Source organism: Crotalus tigris, unplaced genomic scaffold (assembly GCF_016545835.1).
Source record: "Crotalus tigris isolate CLP2741 ecotype Arizona unplaced genomic scaffold, ASM1654583v1 scf7180000018371.15429387391:27106975, whole genome shotgun sequence".
Lineage (NCBI taxonomy): Eukaryota > Metazoa > Chordata > Lepidosauria > Squamata > Viperidae > Crotalus > Crotalus tigris.
The window spans coordinates 5103701-5118754 of NW_024096970.1; the positions used below are offsets into that span (position 1 = coordinate 5103701).

The 15054-nt window shown below is 36.7% G+C and overlaps 1 protein-coding gene and 1 long non-coding RNA gene across 3 annotated transcripts in view; one reads left to right on the top strand and one right to left on the bottom strand.

Annotated features, from left to right (window-relative positions):
* The window catches only part of LOC120311571, a 102490-nt gene that overhangs the window by 1145 nt on the left and 86291 nt on the right, over positions 1–15054 (top strand). The gene's annotated exons all lie outside the window — the stretch shown is intronic.
* LAMA4 (laminin subunit alpha 4) overlaps positions 5180–15054 on the bottom strand; it is a 103884-nt gene continuing 94009 nt past the window's right edge. The window contains exons 32-38 of the mRNA XM_039351222.1: positions 14157–14346; positions 13298–13453; positions 12151–12310; positions 10901–11031; positions 9117–9210; positions 8612–8731; positions 5180–5848 (exon numbers count right to left, since the gene is read on the bottom strand). Of these exons, the coding sequence (XP_039207156.1) occupies positions 5703–5848; positions 8612–8731; positions 9117–9210; positions 10901–11031; positions 12151–12310; positions 13298–13453; positions 14157–14346 (997 nt within the window). The 3' untranslated portion in view covers positions 5180–5702. The remainder of the gene's footprint in view (positions 5849–8611; positions 8732–9116; positions 9211–10900; positions 11032–12150; positions 12311–13297; positions 13454–14156; positions 14347–15054) is intronic.

A 15054-nucleotide genomic window follows, 5' to 3' on the forward strand; every position in this document is an offset into this window, starting at 1 on the left:
GGCATTAAAATACATCCTAGAATTAACAAGGTTACCAGTCCTACAAACCATCATAGCTATAGCAATATAACTTCACGTAAGCAAGTGTATATGCCTAAATGGGCCATTCGAGCCTGTCTCGATCTTGCCTCCCAATCCCGTTTAGGAAACACTCTTTAAACTGAAACATAAAAGGAGAGTACAGGTAGTCCTCGACTTAAGACCATATTTGAGCCCAAAATTGAGCCATTGACTTTGCTTGTCAGAAGATCACAAAAGGGGATCACATGATCTTGGGTCACAGCAACGGTCATAAGTATGAAATGGTTGCCAAGCATCTGAATTGTGATCACACAATTATGGGGATGCTGCAAAGGTTGTAACTGAAAAATCATCGTAAGTCACATTTTTCAGTGCTGTTGTAACTTTGGATAGTCTCTAAACAAATTGTTGTAAGTTGAGGACTACCTGTATAGTATTCTGAGAGGAAATAGACCATAGAGCTAGAATATGTTAGTTTTTATTTTCTCTTATTTTAAAACATGATATTGATGCTTGCTAGTTTATATAACTCTTCGTTTTACTGTTTAAAATTTAACACATACAGGCCTACCTCAAGAGATATTAGTGGTTTGTTTTATTACCAGTGCAATAAGTAGTGAATATTACAATAAAACAATCACTTTTTTTTATTTCCAGTTAGGTTTACACTGGATTTAGTCTATTAAGTGTGCAATAGTATGTCTAAAATGTGCTGACCTTAATTAAAAGTACTCTATTGTTAAAAAATGTTAATCATTTGAAACTTCAACCAGTCATAAGCTTTTTGCAGGTGGAGGGTTTTGTAAAAAAAAATAAAAAATGCAATACCTGCAAAGTGCAATAAAGTGAAACAAGGTATGTCTGTATATATGTTCATAACCCTGTGAAATATGATATAATACTGATGATATAATTCTGATATAATTATCACTGAGTATGGAATTTATGGCTTCTCAATTCATTGTTTTGACTGAGAAATTAGATTGCTTTTCTAACATTAAAAAATCCCCTATTAATTAGTACTGATAAATAGAATACATTGTAATTGTTTCCCAGATTTCAATAATTTCATGATTAGGAAAAAATACAAGGTACAGCTGAAGTCTTTACTTTCAAAAAATACACACCCATAGAACATCTTAAAAAAATAAACTATTCTTAAAACAATATGGCTTACTACTGGTTTCTTCCTTTTGTGTGGTTTGGGGGGTTTGCTATTTGATTAATAAATAAATAAATATTTAGCATATAAAACTTGTGTTCCATTACGGTGTTCTCTGTAAATCAGAATTTGGCCTGACTGACTTAATTTCTGAGTCAAGATTTGGTTAGTGACATGCTACTGAAGGGTTCTGGAACAAAGGGAAATTGTTTAGTCTAACTGTTGCTGTCTTGCTTTTTGTAATCAGCTTTTGCACCAGAGAAATTTCAAGCAAGCTTGGGAAATGTACATGGATGGGATATACTGAAGGCGGGAATAAGGGAGTGTACGGGAATGATTGATGTCTTTCTTATGATGTAATGGCTCTGTTGTCTGATTTTCATTGGCTAACAAAGTTTATAAAGCAATGCTACCAATTTTCTAATGCGTGGCACTTCTGGATGTAACCCTGCCAGAGTTCCAGATCGTTGGCCACCCAGCTGCTTAATTTGATCAAATAAAGTGCTGCTTGATCAAGAAGTCTCCACTTGGGTTATCTGATTAGATTGATATGGTATCTCAAGTTCAAGTAAGAGACTTTACACTACCATTTGCCAAGACAGTAAATTAATCTGAGTTGAATATAAGAAAAGGATGAGTCTATATCATAATCTTGAAATAGGTGTGCTCACACTGATTTAAGCTAGTCCAGCTGCTTAAATTGAATGTGCATGGCTATTGAATGTGCAGCTTAAGGTCTGAAATCAGGAATACGCTAGGATGGTCTTGTTGAAAGAAAAATCTTCATCAGGGGTCCAGTCCATGCCGGGAATAAACAAAATGGAGAATGTGTTAGAAAGAAGGTTCTAGTTTATTGAAGAGCAGAACCACAGCAGCATGTGGTTCTGGAGCAGCTGAATACATGGCGCTGAGAGTAGTGGGTTTTTATACCTTCTTGGGCTTTTGTGTTTGGAGTTGTTCCTGTTCCTATGGCATAAACTTTGACCTGAGCTTTTGAGCATGTCCTTTTGGTATTCTGATGGTGGTGGGTTAATCCTATTATGTCCTAAAGGTCATGTCCTGCTCCCCTAGGGATCTTTGTCTTTCAAATCCCATCAGCTCCAAGCTTTCTGGCTCCAATCTTTCTGAAAGGATTATCAAATATGTGTGCACATGCATGCAGCTCCTTTTGTGTGCGCAGCAGGCATGCGTAAATTGAACGCACACATGCATATACTTACCCACTGATTGTGCAAGTGGCGATGCTCATGCTTGCGTGCATGTCTGCCACTTCTGCAACCCAGTTTCGAATGGCTTATGCCCAGTAGTGGCCTGTGGCCTGGGGATTGGGGACCCCTGATCTAGGTTCTGAGAATAAGAAGGTAAACCAAGGTAGTAAATGAAGTAAAATGAAGTAAAAACTGGATGGCCCTGAAAAAATATCAGTACTACTTAATATTTTTATTTTATTATTCTCCTTCAAGACTCACTAACTGTGACAGTAGTGCCATTTTCCTACTGTGATATGCTGTTTATCAGAAATACAGATCTAGTCTGATATGTGACTGAAGTTGTGTAAAAGCTTTTGTTATTATAAATGAATGCTTCTGCCTCAGAAAAAAATATTCTGTGGTTCTTAGAGGAATAGCAATTTGGATAGCAAATTTAGATTTTTTTTTTATAAAACTGCTTTTCACTGACATTGGAGTAAAGTAAGAAAATAAAAGGTGCGCATGGGTAGTAATATAATCTGATAACATTAGGACATTATACATGCAGGTGAGTTGTATAATATACAATCAGAATATCTATAGTACTACAAGCAGTTTAACAATCAAGTATCCAAATTTCTCACAACCAACTAAAAATACTTTTTTAAAATGAAAATGGTTTACTGTACAGATAGGAAATGGAAACTAGTTTATTTATTCAAAAAAGTGGAAGTGTTCTGGCTTGCTGTTGTCCATTTAGTAGATATGTTGACCTTCAAATGCTAGAAGATATTTATTGCTTGTAATTTTTCCTCTGCTTATTTTGAGGCTGATAAATAGAAGTTTATCACTGACTGTTTTTCCCATGCTGATGGTAAAATGCATGTGAAGCAGAAGGAAAACTTGATTGCATATGCTGCTTCATCAAAAGAGTTGACCTTTTATATAATTTTCCATGAAGAAACATATTTATTAACTTGCTGTGGCTGTGTAAATTCTATAGAATCTAAGAATTGATGTTTTATTTAGAAATAGTTTATTATTTTTATAAGGGTTAGGATTTTTGCCTCGTGTTTTGCCTAGTGTTTTTGCAGTATTTTTGCTCATGGGCATCTGGGGGGGGGAGGCAAGTGATTCATAATCAGCTGTACCAGATGTTTGCATCAGCTCAGACTTGGCTCTGGATCCCAATTTTCACTTAACGTTGTAGGTATTCAAGAGCAAAGTAATTCCCCCCTATTTTGATACCAGTTTATCTGAAAGTGGAACAAATATGATATTTTACCTCTATGCTGCAGACCATATTGTTGGTTCATTTTCCCATTGCGGAAAACTTTTCCCTCATATTGCTTCTTTCCCCGGAGCTTAGGTATCACTTAAGACAGGTGTGTCAAACTGCCGGCCCATCGGTTACTTCATGAGGAGGCCGCGCCCACCCCAGCTCCTGTAAGCAAAAAAAGTCCCAGCAACATGTGTTCAGCTGCTCCAGAGCCTCATGTCTTGTGGTTCTGCTTTTCAATAAACTCCAACCTTCTTTTTAAAGCAGTCTCCATTTTGTTTATTCCCAGCTTGGGCTGGACCCTGATGAAGATTTTTCTTTCAACATCATGATATAAACTATTCCAAGAGGGTTTTTTTTATAAAACAAATTTACATATGAACTACAGTAAAATATAAAATATTGGATGGTGTGTGAGATTTGTTTTCTGTAGTTTGGGATTGTTATTATTTTTGTTATACATTGATCTGCAGTAATTTAACAAATAAGGGCTGATTCTTGTATTAGTCTTCTGGAGGCAATCACTGAATGATTTATGGTCTCTGTAAGCTAGTAGAACAGAAGCTGTTATTCTTTTGCTTGGAAATACCGGGGAGTAAAAATAGTGACAGTATAAAAGTACTAATGCTCTTAAGTATAAAAGTATCTGTTCTATATTAGTTCTACATGCAGATAATTTTAGGAAACCTAATCCCATCCAAAGGTACATTTTGGTGGAAGCTCACTTGTCCCTGGTATCTATCTCTGTGTATAAACACATCCTATATTCTGCCTCAATCACTTTTATTAGATTATTAATAGAGGATAAGTCTGTTATGTGTGGAAAGAAGTTTGTAACTGGAAGACATTGGACAAATATTTATTAACAATCTGAATTCATGTTTAGGAGGACTAATTCCTATAATAATCAGGGGTTTTTGTTTAATATTAAGTATTATGAACAAGTCTACATCAGATTTTTTTTATAAAACAAGATTTTGTTTCATATTGTTTAATATTCATTTAAACAAATTGTTTTATGTCAACAGGCATTGTTTCTAATATCACTGTAGAAAAACAAACAAATGAATGCTATAAATTTGGATTATAGGTCTGCAATTTGGAATTTTGAACATTTTAATTAGTTTTAAAAGCATGTGCAATTCATATATTGTCAAGATTGAATATTATTTGAGAAAAATGTTAAAATCAAAGTTACTATAGTTAAATATCACTTTCCCCCTTAAAATTACTTTAATGAAACTGGCATATAACTTCACTTCTTACAATAACTTTTTCATAGGGTGAAAATCTGATTTTCTTATAATTACCACTAAGGTTAGTAATATAAATAGATATATAAATAAATAAAACTGCATAAAGTATTTATTTTTGCTAATGGATCAATTTATTTGTTATGTGTAGAAGCAGATTATAACAGTTTTAAAATGTGCAAGGTTTCAGTGGGTTTTAGAAATTGAACAAAACCCATACCATTTTACCATAATTGAACAAAAAATATAGGAAAAGGAAACTCTGGAGATACTGTTTTAGTGAAACATGTCTGTTATATAGTTTATTCTGTAAGATACATGAAGCAAGGCACACCGTGAACAGAATTAACTTATCCCAAGACACAGCACCTGGACATTCCAACAGAAGATTATCAAACTTCTAATGGGATAAAATGATTTCTAGTGAATTGAAACTGAAACCCACAGCTACTAAGTCATTTGCTCCTGAAATGTTGACAAATGCAGAGTCAGGCATGCCTGCGATCATTACTGTACTGTAGTGGAATTATTATATTTCTGCTCATTGGGTTGGTCACTTTCATTCCCCAGTTAGAATACTGCAGAGATGTTTCTTTTCTGATACAGGTTAGGAATCTGCATCCCCCCCCCAAAAGTGTACAAAGCTCTCCTAATGATTGCAAGCTTTATGCTGTATCATGTATTTAAAATGAGTGATATATTTTAATTCTTCTGATATTGAAAGTTGAACTCCGCACCGCTTTTGCCGTTTCTTCAGTGTTGTATATATATCCTTGTAGTTTTGTAGTATCAGCCTTTCACACAGCAGGACATATGTTGATACTCACAGCACCACTGACCAAAGCTGCCTTACTGAAAATCACTGGCCTTTCATCAATCATAAAATTACGGATGCATCCAGTAAAGGAATTACGTGTGGTCAGGCTGAATGTCAGGAAAGCTTCTGTGAAGAAGTTAAAAACACTGTTAGCCACAAATTGTTCACAAGTGACATTACAGCGTCTAAATGCAAGTATATGTTGGAAATGGCTTTAACCAAAATATGAAACTTTTTAACATACACGTAGTACCGCTTCTGTTCTAAGCTCAGCTTAGTAGCACTTCTGTTTGGTTTTTTTTAGTAAATTCTACTAGACAGCATACTAAAAAGCAGAGACATCACCCTGCCAACAAAAGTGCATATACTCAAGGCCATGGTTTTCCCAGTTGCAATGTATGCCTGTGAAAGTTGGACCATAAGAAAGGCTGAGGGCCAAAGAATTTAGGCCCTTGAACTATGGTGCTGGAGAAGACTCCTGCGAGTCCCTTGGACTTCAAGGTGTTCAAACCGGTCAGTCTTATAAGAGATCAACCCCGACTGCTCTTTAGAAGGCCAGATCCTGAAGTTGAAACTCAAGTACTTTGGCCGCTAATGAGAAGGAAGGACTCACTGGAGAAGGGCCTAATGCTGGAAAAGATTGAGGGCAATAGAAGAATGGGACGACAGAGAATGTGGTGTCTGGATGGAGTCACTGAAGCAGTAGGAGTGAGCTTAAATGGACTCCAGAAGATGGTAGAGGACAGGAAGACCTGGAGGAACGTTGTCCATGGGGTTGCGGTGGGTCAGACACGACTTCGCAACTAACAACAATGTTTTATTTAAAAAGTATTAGACATTCTAAAGTTAATTAAAAGAAAGAAAAGAAGGTTATAAATTGGATCTGGAAAAAGACATTAGAAAGAAGATATGACAGAAAGTGGTAGTCTCCTTCTCCAGAAACCTCATAGAAAACTCAAGATCGGGAGACTCCTACTCAAAAGGATGGAAATGATATAAACATATTTCTCAAAGCGCTTTCCAGTTGCTCTGCCATGTTTAATTTTCAACTGATTGTTTGTTTTAAAATAAAAATATCACAAAACCATCTTTTAAAACCACTATCTTCCAAAATTGGCTTTATAGGTAGTCCTCGACTTACAACTATTTGTTTAATGACCATTTGAAGTTACAGAGGCACTGAAAAAAGCGGCATGATTATTTTCACACTTAACAACTGTTGGAGCATCCCTGTGGTCACATGACCAGAATTCGTATGCTTGGCAACTGTCATGTATTTATGACAGTTGCAGTGTCCTAGGGTCATGTGATCATCTTTTGCGACCTTCTGACAAAGTCAGTTGGGATGCCAGGTTCACTTAACAACCGTGTTACTAACTTAACAACTGTATTGATTGGCTTAACCATGATGGCAAGAAAGATCATAAAATGAGGCAAAATTCACTTTACTAATCTTGCTTAGCAACATACATTGAGGTCGTAACTTGAACACTATCTGTATTTTCAAACCCATTGATTCTATAGACATTCTTGCAAAACAGAAAGAGGGAATGGCTGGAGCCAAATGTTTTGTAAATATGCTTATTTTTCCAGAGTCGGGGTGGGAGGAAATGTGCTGAAAATTGATGCTAGAGCTGTGTGAGCCTTTGATTTGGAATTTTGATTCAAGTTAACAGTTTAATATCAGAATGGCAAGCCACTTCTGAAAATCTTGCCAAGAAAATTGCAGGCACTTGCTCAGGCAATTGCCTGGAGTCACAGTTGGCTCCAAGGAACACATACACACGCGTGCGCGGACACACACACACACACACACACAAACACACACACACACACTGATTAGTAGATACTATCTGTCGGCCTGAAAATCATTGGAAGGCTTTTAAAATAGCACTTAGCACTTATAGCACTTAAACTTATATACTGCTTCATACTGCTTTAAAGCATCCTTTACAGCAGTGGTTCTCAACCTGTGGGTTGGGACCCCATTTGGGGTTGAATGACCATTTCATGGGGGTCGCCAAACAAGGCTGTCCGCCATTTTTTCCCCCTTTTCTTTGGCTACACCCCTGGCACCCGATGATGTATAAGTGGTTGGGGGTCACCACAACACGGGGAACTGTATTATGGGGTTGCGGCATTAGAAAGGTTGAGAACCACTGCTTTACAGAGTCAACATCTTACCCCCAACAATCTGGGTCCTCATTTTACCAACCTTGGAAGGATGAAAGGCTGAGTCAACCCTGATCCAGTCAGGATCGAACTCCTGGCAGTAGGAAGAGTTAGCCTGTGACACAGTACTATATTCTAACCACGGTGCCACCACGGCTCGTAGCAGATTTGCGGGTTTTATTGTTTATAAAATCTTTGGCTTCTGATTTTCCCTTGTGATGAATTATGCCAAAGATTCTATTATCATATTTAATTATTTAGTGGTATTGATAGATATTCAAGGCACATAGATATATCTTTACATGCATCGAGCACATGTGGGAAATTAATCATAAAGATAATTCAAAATCTAAATCATAAAGATTTTAAATGACTAGAGCACTAAGTAGATAACATCCCTGATAGCATCAATCTTTTTGGACATAAGAAATAAATGTTCTTACAGTACATTTTTACAAAGTACTCTGCTTTATCAAAGAAAAGCTGCATTAAACACCAAGTTCTCAATAATGCCCAAGTATTCTGTTGGTAATTATATAGGCTTAAAACAAAGCAATAATTTTGTGCACTGTTTTGAAAGTCAATATGCATTAAGAACACGCTTATAGAATATTTTTCACTTTAAAGAGTTCTTTGGAATTGGATGGCTAATAAATTCAAACGAACATGTTAAACAGTTCATTGTCTTAATTTTTAAAAATAAAGTGATAATCTTACCTGGTGCTCCTCCAACAAATACGGGCTCTCTGTGATCAATTGCTCTTGGGTTTAATGGTCCCACTACATGATTCACTTCTGAATCAACATCTAGTTGTACCACATTAGCGTCTCTAATAACTATTATGCAAAACAGAAGAGGATAATAAATTATTTTCATATCCCAAGTCACCAGATTAAAAAAAGTTTTGAAAATACTGTACCTACTTGTCTACTAAGCCCTGGCTAAGGTTTCTTCAATATCTTAGATCAGAGGTCACCAACCTTTTGGGCACCAGGGATTAGTTACATGGAGAGAAGTGTTTCCATGGACTGGAGGGGGCATAGTTTTGTGTGCTTCCTACATCTTGCGGATGGGGCTTTCCTTGTTTGTGCGGACTAGTCACTGGCATGCTGTGGCCCGGAACTGGTCCATGGACTGCAGGTTGGGGACCCCTGTCTTAGATGGTTTGAACTAAAGAAATAGTCCACAATCACCTTGATTACAAAGCTTGTGTTGACTCACCTGCAACTCTGTGCCATCTGCCATCACAGAGACTTTGCTTTGGTGTAACTGAAGTTGAGAAATCTTTAATGCCATTGTTTAGCTTCACAATAACCTGGTGAAGTGATGGAGTTCAACGTTAGAATCTTAATATTATCTAACATAAAATTAAAACAAAATGTTTTTCACCACCCTCAAGGCTTATACTAGATAAGGCAGGCTGGTTTATTTCTTACTCTTATGGTGCAAATTATACATGCAATTTGAGTATGGAGAAGGGCCTATCAGAGTCAATGATTTATTGTTGGATAGGTAGGATTATGATTATATTGTCAATACTTGAACGGTATGTTATAGAGCAGGAGTTCCCAATCAGGGGTGTTAACAGCCCCTAGGGGTACAAGACGATATTCCAGGGGGTGCAAAAACTTGGGTTTTCAAAATTATAATGTATATGTATAATTTGTTGCCGTTATTTTGAACTTTTGTAAGGGGTGCAAGAATATATCAGAAGTGTTCTAGGGATGCGGGGTATAGAAAAGGTTGGGAGCCGCTGTTATACAGCATACAAAATATGCTTATTTGATATGTTATATTTGCTGATGTTATGTTATACAGTACAATTATTTGGAAGATAAAAAAAATTGATTGAGCAATTTGAATTAAATATATATATTTCCTAGGCATTATTTATTCTAATGTAATTTGCTAGGTTAAAAAGTCCAGCAGCCTAAGCATCCACACCCTGGATCATTTCAAAATTGCATCTTCCAAGTGAGTTATGAGTAGAATTTCCAGAGCTACCCCAGTTAGGGAATTTTTTTGAGTTGTAGTTCTGCTATATCTGGAAAGGCTGAGGTTGGAAAAGTGGAACTATGCCTTGCTGGCAAAAACATTAGACCCGCTATTTTATTTCTCTCTAGCTTCATTTAGGATTACATTGCAAAGGTCTTCTGGGCACTACACTACACCCAATACATTTATCTGTATCTTCCAGTTTGCTCCTTTTGACTCCTCCCTCTAGGTGGCCTTTCCCATAAGTGAAAAGCAGCTTTGGGGAAACTGCATACTATGCTCAACACATCTGCACCGCTGTTGTGAGTACTGGCTGCCAACAGTTTCTGGAAGATAGAAGTGGACATTATTGTCTTTGGGAGATGGGGTGGGCTGGATGGTAAAATTTCTGTCTCAAATTACTGCAAAATGATGGACTTATTAAATGGAGTCCAATAGAAAGGGGATAGTTTCTTAATCCAGACAGGTTTTTACCCCCAAAGACTGATTAGAGTTAAGATAACAGAAGGGCAGGTCAAGAACAGGTAAAAATGAAGTGTGAATGTGCTCTATTAAGCTAATATTAAGTGTACTACTATAGCTTTCACATCAGATATTTGCAACATTTATTTTTAAGTGCAATAGGGAGCTTGCTGATTCTCAGAATCAATGAGCACTAATACATTACGTTATAAAAACTTTAAAAGGGGGGGCATTTCCCTAAGCTTCTATTTATTGTAAAAAGATTTATTTATTTGCTCTTGGAGATTCTATGGGTTTCCCCCCCCCTTAGTTCCACTTAGTTTTAAAAACCCTCAGCTATCCACACATGTTTCAATCGAGCAGAGATATTTTTGGAACGTGCTGTAAAAATGATATCATTTGATAAATAATACTACTTCAGAAATTGGAACTTACTGATATTAAAAACAAAGAGCACCGGGTGCTTGACAAAAAAGTGGAGCCTCTGATTTTGAAAGATCAGAATATACTGTAAAAATAGAGAAGGAGTGGTTGGTCCTTTCTCATACCTGTCCCTGTTTCATATGTATGTTCAGGAACTCTCCATTTACATTATGTGCATGCATTAGTATTCCAGAACTGCTCCGAGGACGGACTTCAAAAACAACTTCGAATTTCAGACCCAAGCTAAATGATTCATCTGGAAGGAAAAGTCACAAAATGTTTATATTTAAATTGAACTGTGAACTTACTCACACACTGTAGAAGATGAAGCAATAATTAAAGATCCTGTTCTTCTCTTTTAACTCTGAAAATTTGAAAGTGTTTTTTAAATTTCAGTGACTCTAAGCAATAATACTGTATGCTAAATTTCTTATTTCAGGTAGCTTCTTTTAGATATGCTGTATACTTCGTGCTTTCACATACTTAGCAGATTCTCAACTTGAAATCTGCTGATGGTTAACTTGTGTTAATGAGGTCATGCCCAGTATAATTCTCATAGTCTTGATATGGTTTTATCCAACAAGCCACTGTATACCTAATAACGTTTAGTGATAATTTGCATCTCCTCTACTTGAGCTAAGGTAAAATTATAGTATTGTGTTAATTTCTCCTCTAACGTAATGCTGTCCTCCCAAATACTGGGACCATAACCCAGAATTCCAGCCAATATTTTAATTGGCATTCTGGGGTTTAATTGTTTTTATACATAAGGAGAGCATTAGGTTTTGAGAACTTATATCTAGATCAGGAAACCAGCAGAAAGATAATACTGTTTATATTATAAGAGAATTTCTGCCTTTGATGTAATGCAAAGTTGTTTGGAAAATTAGTCTACCCTATGCCAGGAATATAACAGAACACCCTGAATAATTTAAAAATAATTAATTGGCTAACCCTAAGTACCGTATATTCCGGCGTATAAGACGACTTTTGAGAGCGTTGAAACAGCTTCCGAACTTGGGGGTCGTCTTATACGCTGAGTTGTTTTATATGCCGGAAATAAGGTAGTTTCCGGCATATAAGATGACTTTCTAGGCATGTAACTCGGCATCGATCGTCTTATACGCTGGAAATACCAGTAGTTTCCGGCGTATAAGATGACTTTCTAGGCATGCGACTTGGCGTCGATCGTCTTGCGACTCGGCATCGATTGTCTTGCGACCCGGTGTCGAACTCAGGGGTCGTCTTATACGCCGGGTCGCCCTATACGCCGGAATATACGGTATATATTTCCCCATCTCTTTGCATCAGTAACCATAGGCATTAATCTAAAGGTTTAATAACCACCACTAACACCACAAAAACAACTCCCTACCAAGTATAATGTAGCCCCCTTCTGATGAAAAATAAGTTCCTTCTTCTGATGGTCCTTCAAAACAAGGTGTTACACTGAAGGTCTGTGAAGGAGAAGTGACTGGCTTTCCATTGAGCTGTAGACTGCCAAGACAACCACTAAAACTGTACACAGAGTTAATCTAGGGAAACAAACAGAATTGAAACAGATAAAAGTTTTCATTTTTTAAAACATTTTATATAGCCATGTGTTTCTAAAAAATAAAGGAAGCCAAGACAGAAGCAAGGTATCTGTGAAGAAGGCTTAGTAATTAATAGCAGGCTAATCAACAGATTCTCTATTGCAGTATTTCTTAGCTGTGTCAACTTTAAGATATGTGGACTTCAACTCCCAGAAATCCCCACCTAACATGCTGGCTGGAAAATTCTGAAAGTTGAAGTCCACACATCTTAAAATTAAAAAGCTTGAGAAACACTGTTCTACAGGTAATCCTTGACTTGCAACCGTTTGTTTAGTGACTGAAGTTAAAATGGTACTGAAAAATGTTACTTGTGATCAGTCCAAACACTTACAACCATTGCAACATCCCCACAGTCACATGATCAAAATTCAGGCACTTGGCAACCATCATGTATTTGTGATTCCTGTAGCATCCTACAGGTCATAAGATCATCATGTGCAACCTTTGTAGATGATGTCTGATAAGCAAAGTCAATGGGGAAAGCCAGATTTGCTTAATGACTGCATTGTTCACTTAACTGCAATGATTCATTTAACAACTGGCAAAAAGCTTGTAAAATCAGGTGTAACTCACTTAACAACTACCTTGCTTAGCAATGGAAATTCTGGTCCCAAATGTGATTGTAAGTTAAGGAGTCTCTGTATTAGAGCAGAATCAAAAGTTAACTATGATGAAGGAAGTTCAGGATAGGAAGAACTTTCTGACTATACAAGTTGTGGAACCGACTGCCACATGCATGGCAGTGAGTTATTTACTGGGCTTCAAACAGGCCAAATGTTCATCTATCAAGAGATGATCTTGTGACCTGAACTAATGAGGGATTGTTGAGGTAGATGGTCTCTATGCCTCCTTCCAACTATGATTCTATTAACTGTCTCACAAATACATGCACAAAGAGATACATTTATTATAGAAAAATGTATTTACCTGGATATTTTTAGCAGCTTTTCCTGGTGCCACACCCCCTATGTAGAAAGGAGTAGTAACTGGCCATGTGTTATCGGAGTAAGGAAGACTGTCTTCTAGTACTCTGAGGCCATCAATAATCAAACGACCAATATTCTTCTCTCGAACAAACATTACCTTTTTTAAAACAACCACAACAACACATTTATGTTAAGGATAATGGAAAATATGCCACTGTAATTTGCTCAGAGAATATTGTGAGAGCTAGTCTTCTGTCCTGCTCACTTTTACAATCTATTCTTCTATCCTGCACACTTTTTTCAATTTAAATAGAAAAGGCTGTTGAGATTTTCCTAATATTTCCATTGTTTTTTTTAAATTTAGTGTGAAAAGGAAACATTTGCCATTTAGTAAAGTAATAAAAATAGTAAGCTGGGTCTCTCAGTGCAGTGTGTAAGACACTTATTTCTGAACAGATACGCAGCATAGACATAGGTTTATATTGGGTTGTATTTTCATTGTGAGTTGTTAGTCTTTAGCTTTTGTTGGTGTTTATTCCTTATTTTTATCTTTATTGTTGCAATACTACTGGTGTACTTTTCAATATTTTAAAAGATAAAGATATGACAAAAATTGAAATTTTTCTCCAGAAGTATATAAAAGGATTTGGATAAAGTTAATTATTTTTCTCCATAACATTTTGATAGAGAAACTGCATATGGAAGATGGCCTGTTTTATTCCTGATCTTTGGAAGGTGCAATGTTTTATTGCATTAAAACTCCAGTTAACTACCAATTTATAAACATACTTATTTTGGGATAAACAGCACTTTTTGCAAGCTTATAAAGGTACTACCTGCATCATTCAATTTCAACTTACATTATGCCACCGGCCATCATTGTACTTCTCTTGGGTTCGAATTCTTAATTTCTGGTGATCTCTATTGAACATATAAATAAGTCGTCCATGGGCAATAAAGAGGGCCATGAAATGTTCTTCTGCTTGATCAGCAATGTAGAAAATCATTCCATGGGATGAATGAGTCTTTAGACTAATGGAGAACTGAGATCTGGTAAACAAAAATGGCATTTTTCTATGAAAGAGATATTGATTTCCACTCCCAAGCTGAAGAAGAAATGAAATGCTGCCTCCAGAAAACAGTTTGTAATGTCAACAATAAGCAGAGCTTTTATTTGTGATAAATAATATATCCAGTTTCAGCTAATCCTCGAAATGTGACCACAGTGGGGACTGGAGCTTCTGTTGCTACGTGTCATTAAGTCATTAAATGAGTCATGCCCAATTTTATAGCATTTTTGCTCTGTAATTAAATGAATCATCACAGTTAAGTGAATTACATGGTCATTAAGTGAATCTGGCTTCCCCCATGGACTTCACTTGTTGAAAGCCCTCTGGAAAGGTTACAAATGGTGATCCTGTGATCCTGGGATGTTGCAATCATTGTAAATACATGCCAGATGCCAAGTGGCCAAGTGTGATGACGTCACAAGTCACTTATTTCAGTGCTGTTGTAGCTTCAAATAGTTGCTAAATGAATAGTCATAAGTTGAGGATTAACTATATATTCTTGACCTGAGTCAGCCAAGTGATGCTGTGGAGATCTTTTTCCTATGCTTGTTTGCTCTGTGGGTCTGTATGGGATGAAACCAGTTCTACTCAATCCTACCAAGACTGAGTGGGGATGGCTATAACCCTTCCTCCATGCATTTTCCCCATTCAACATTGGTGTGTAATCTGAGGGTGTGTTGGATTCACA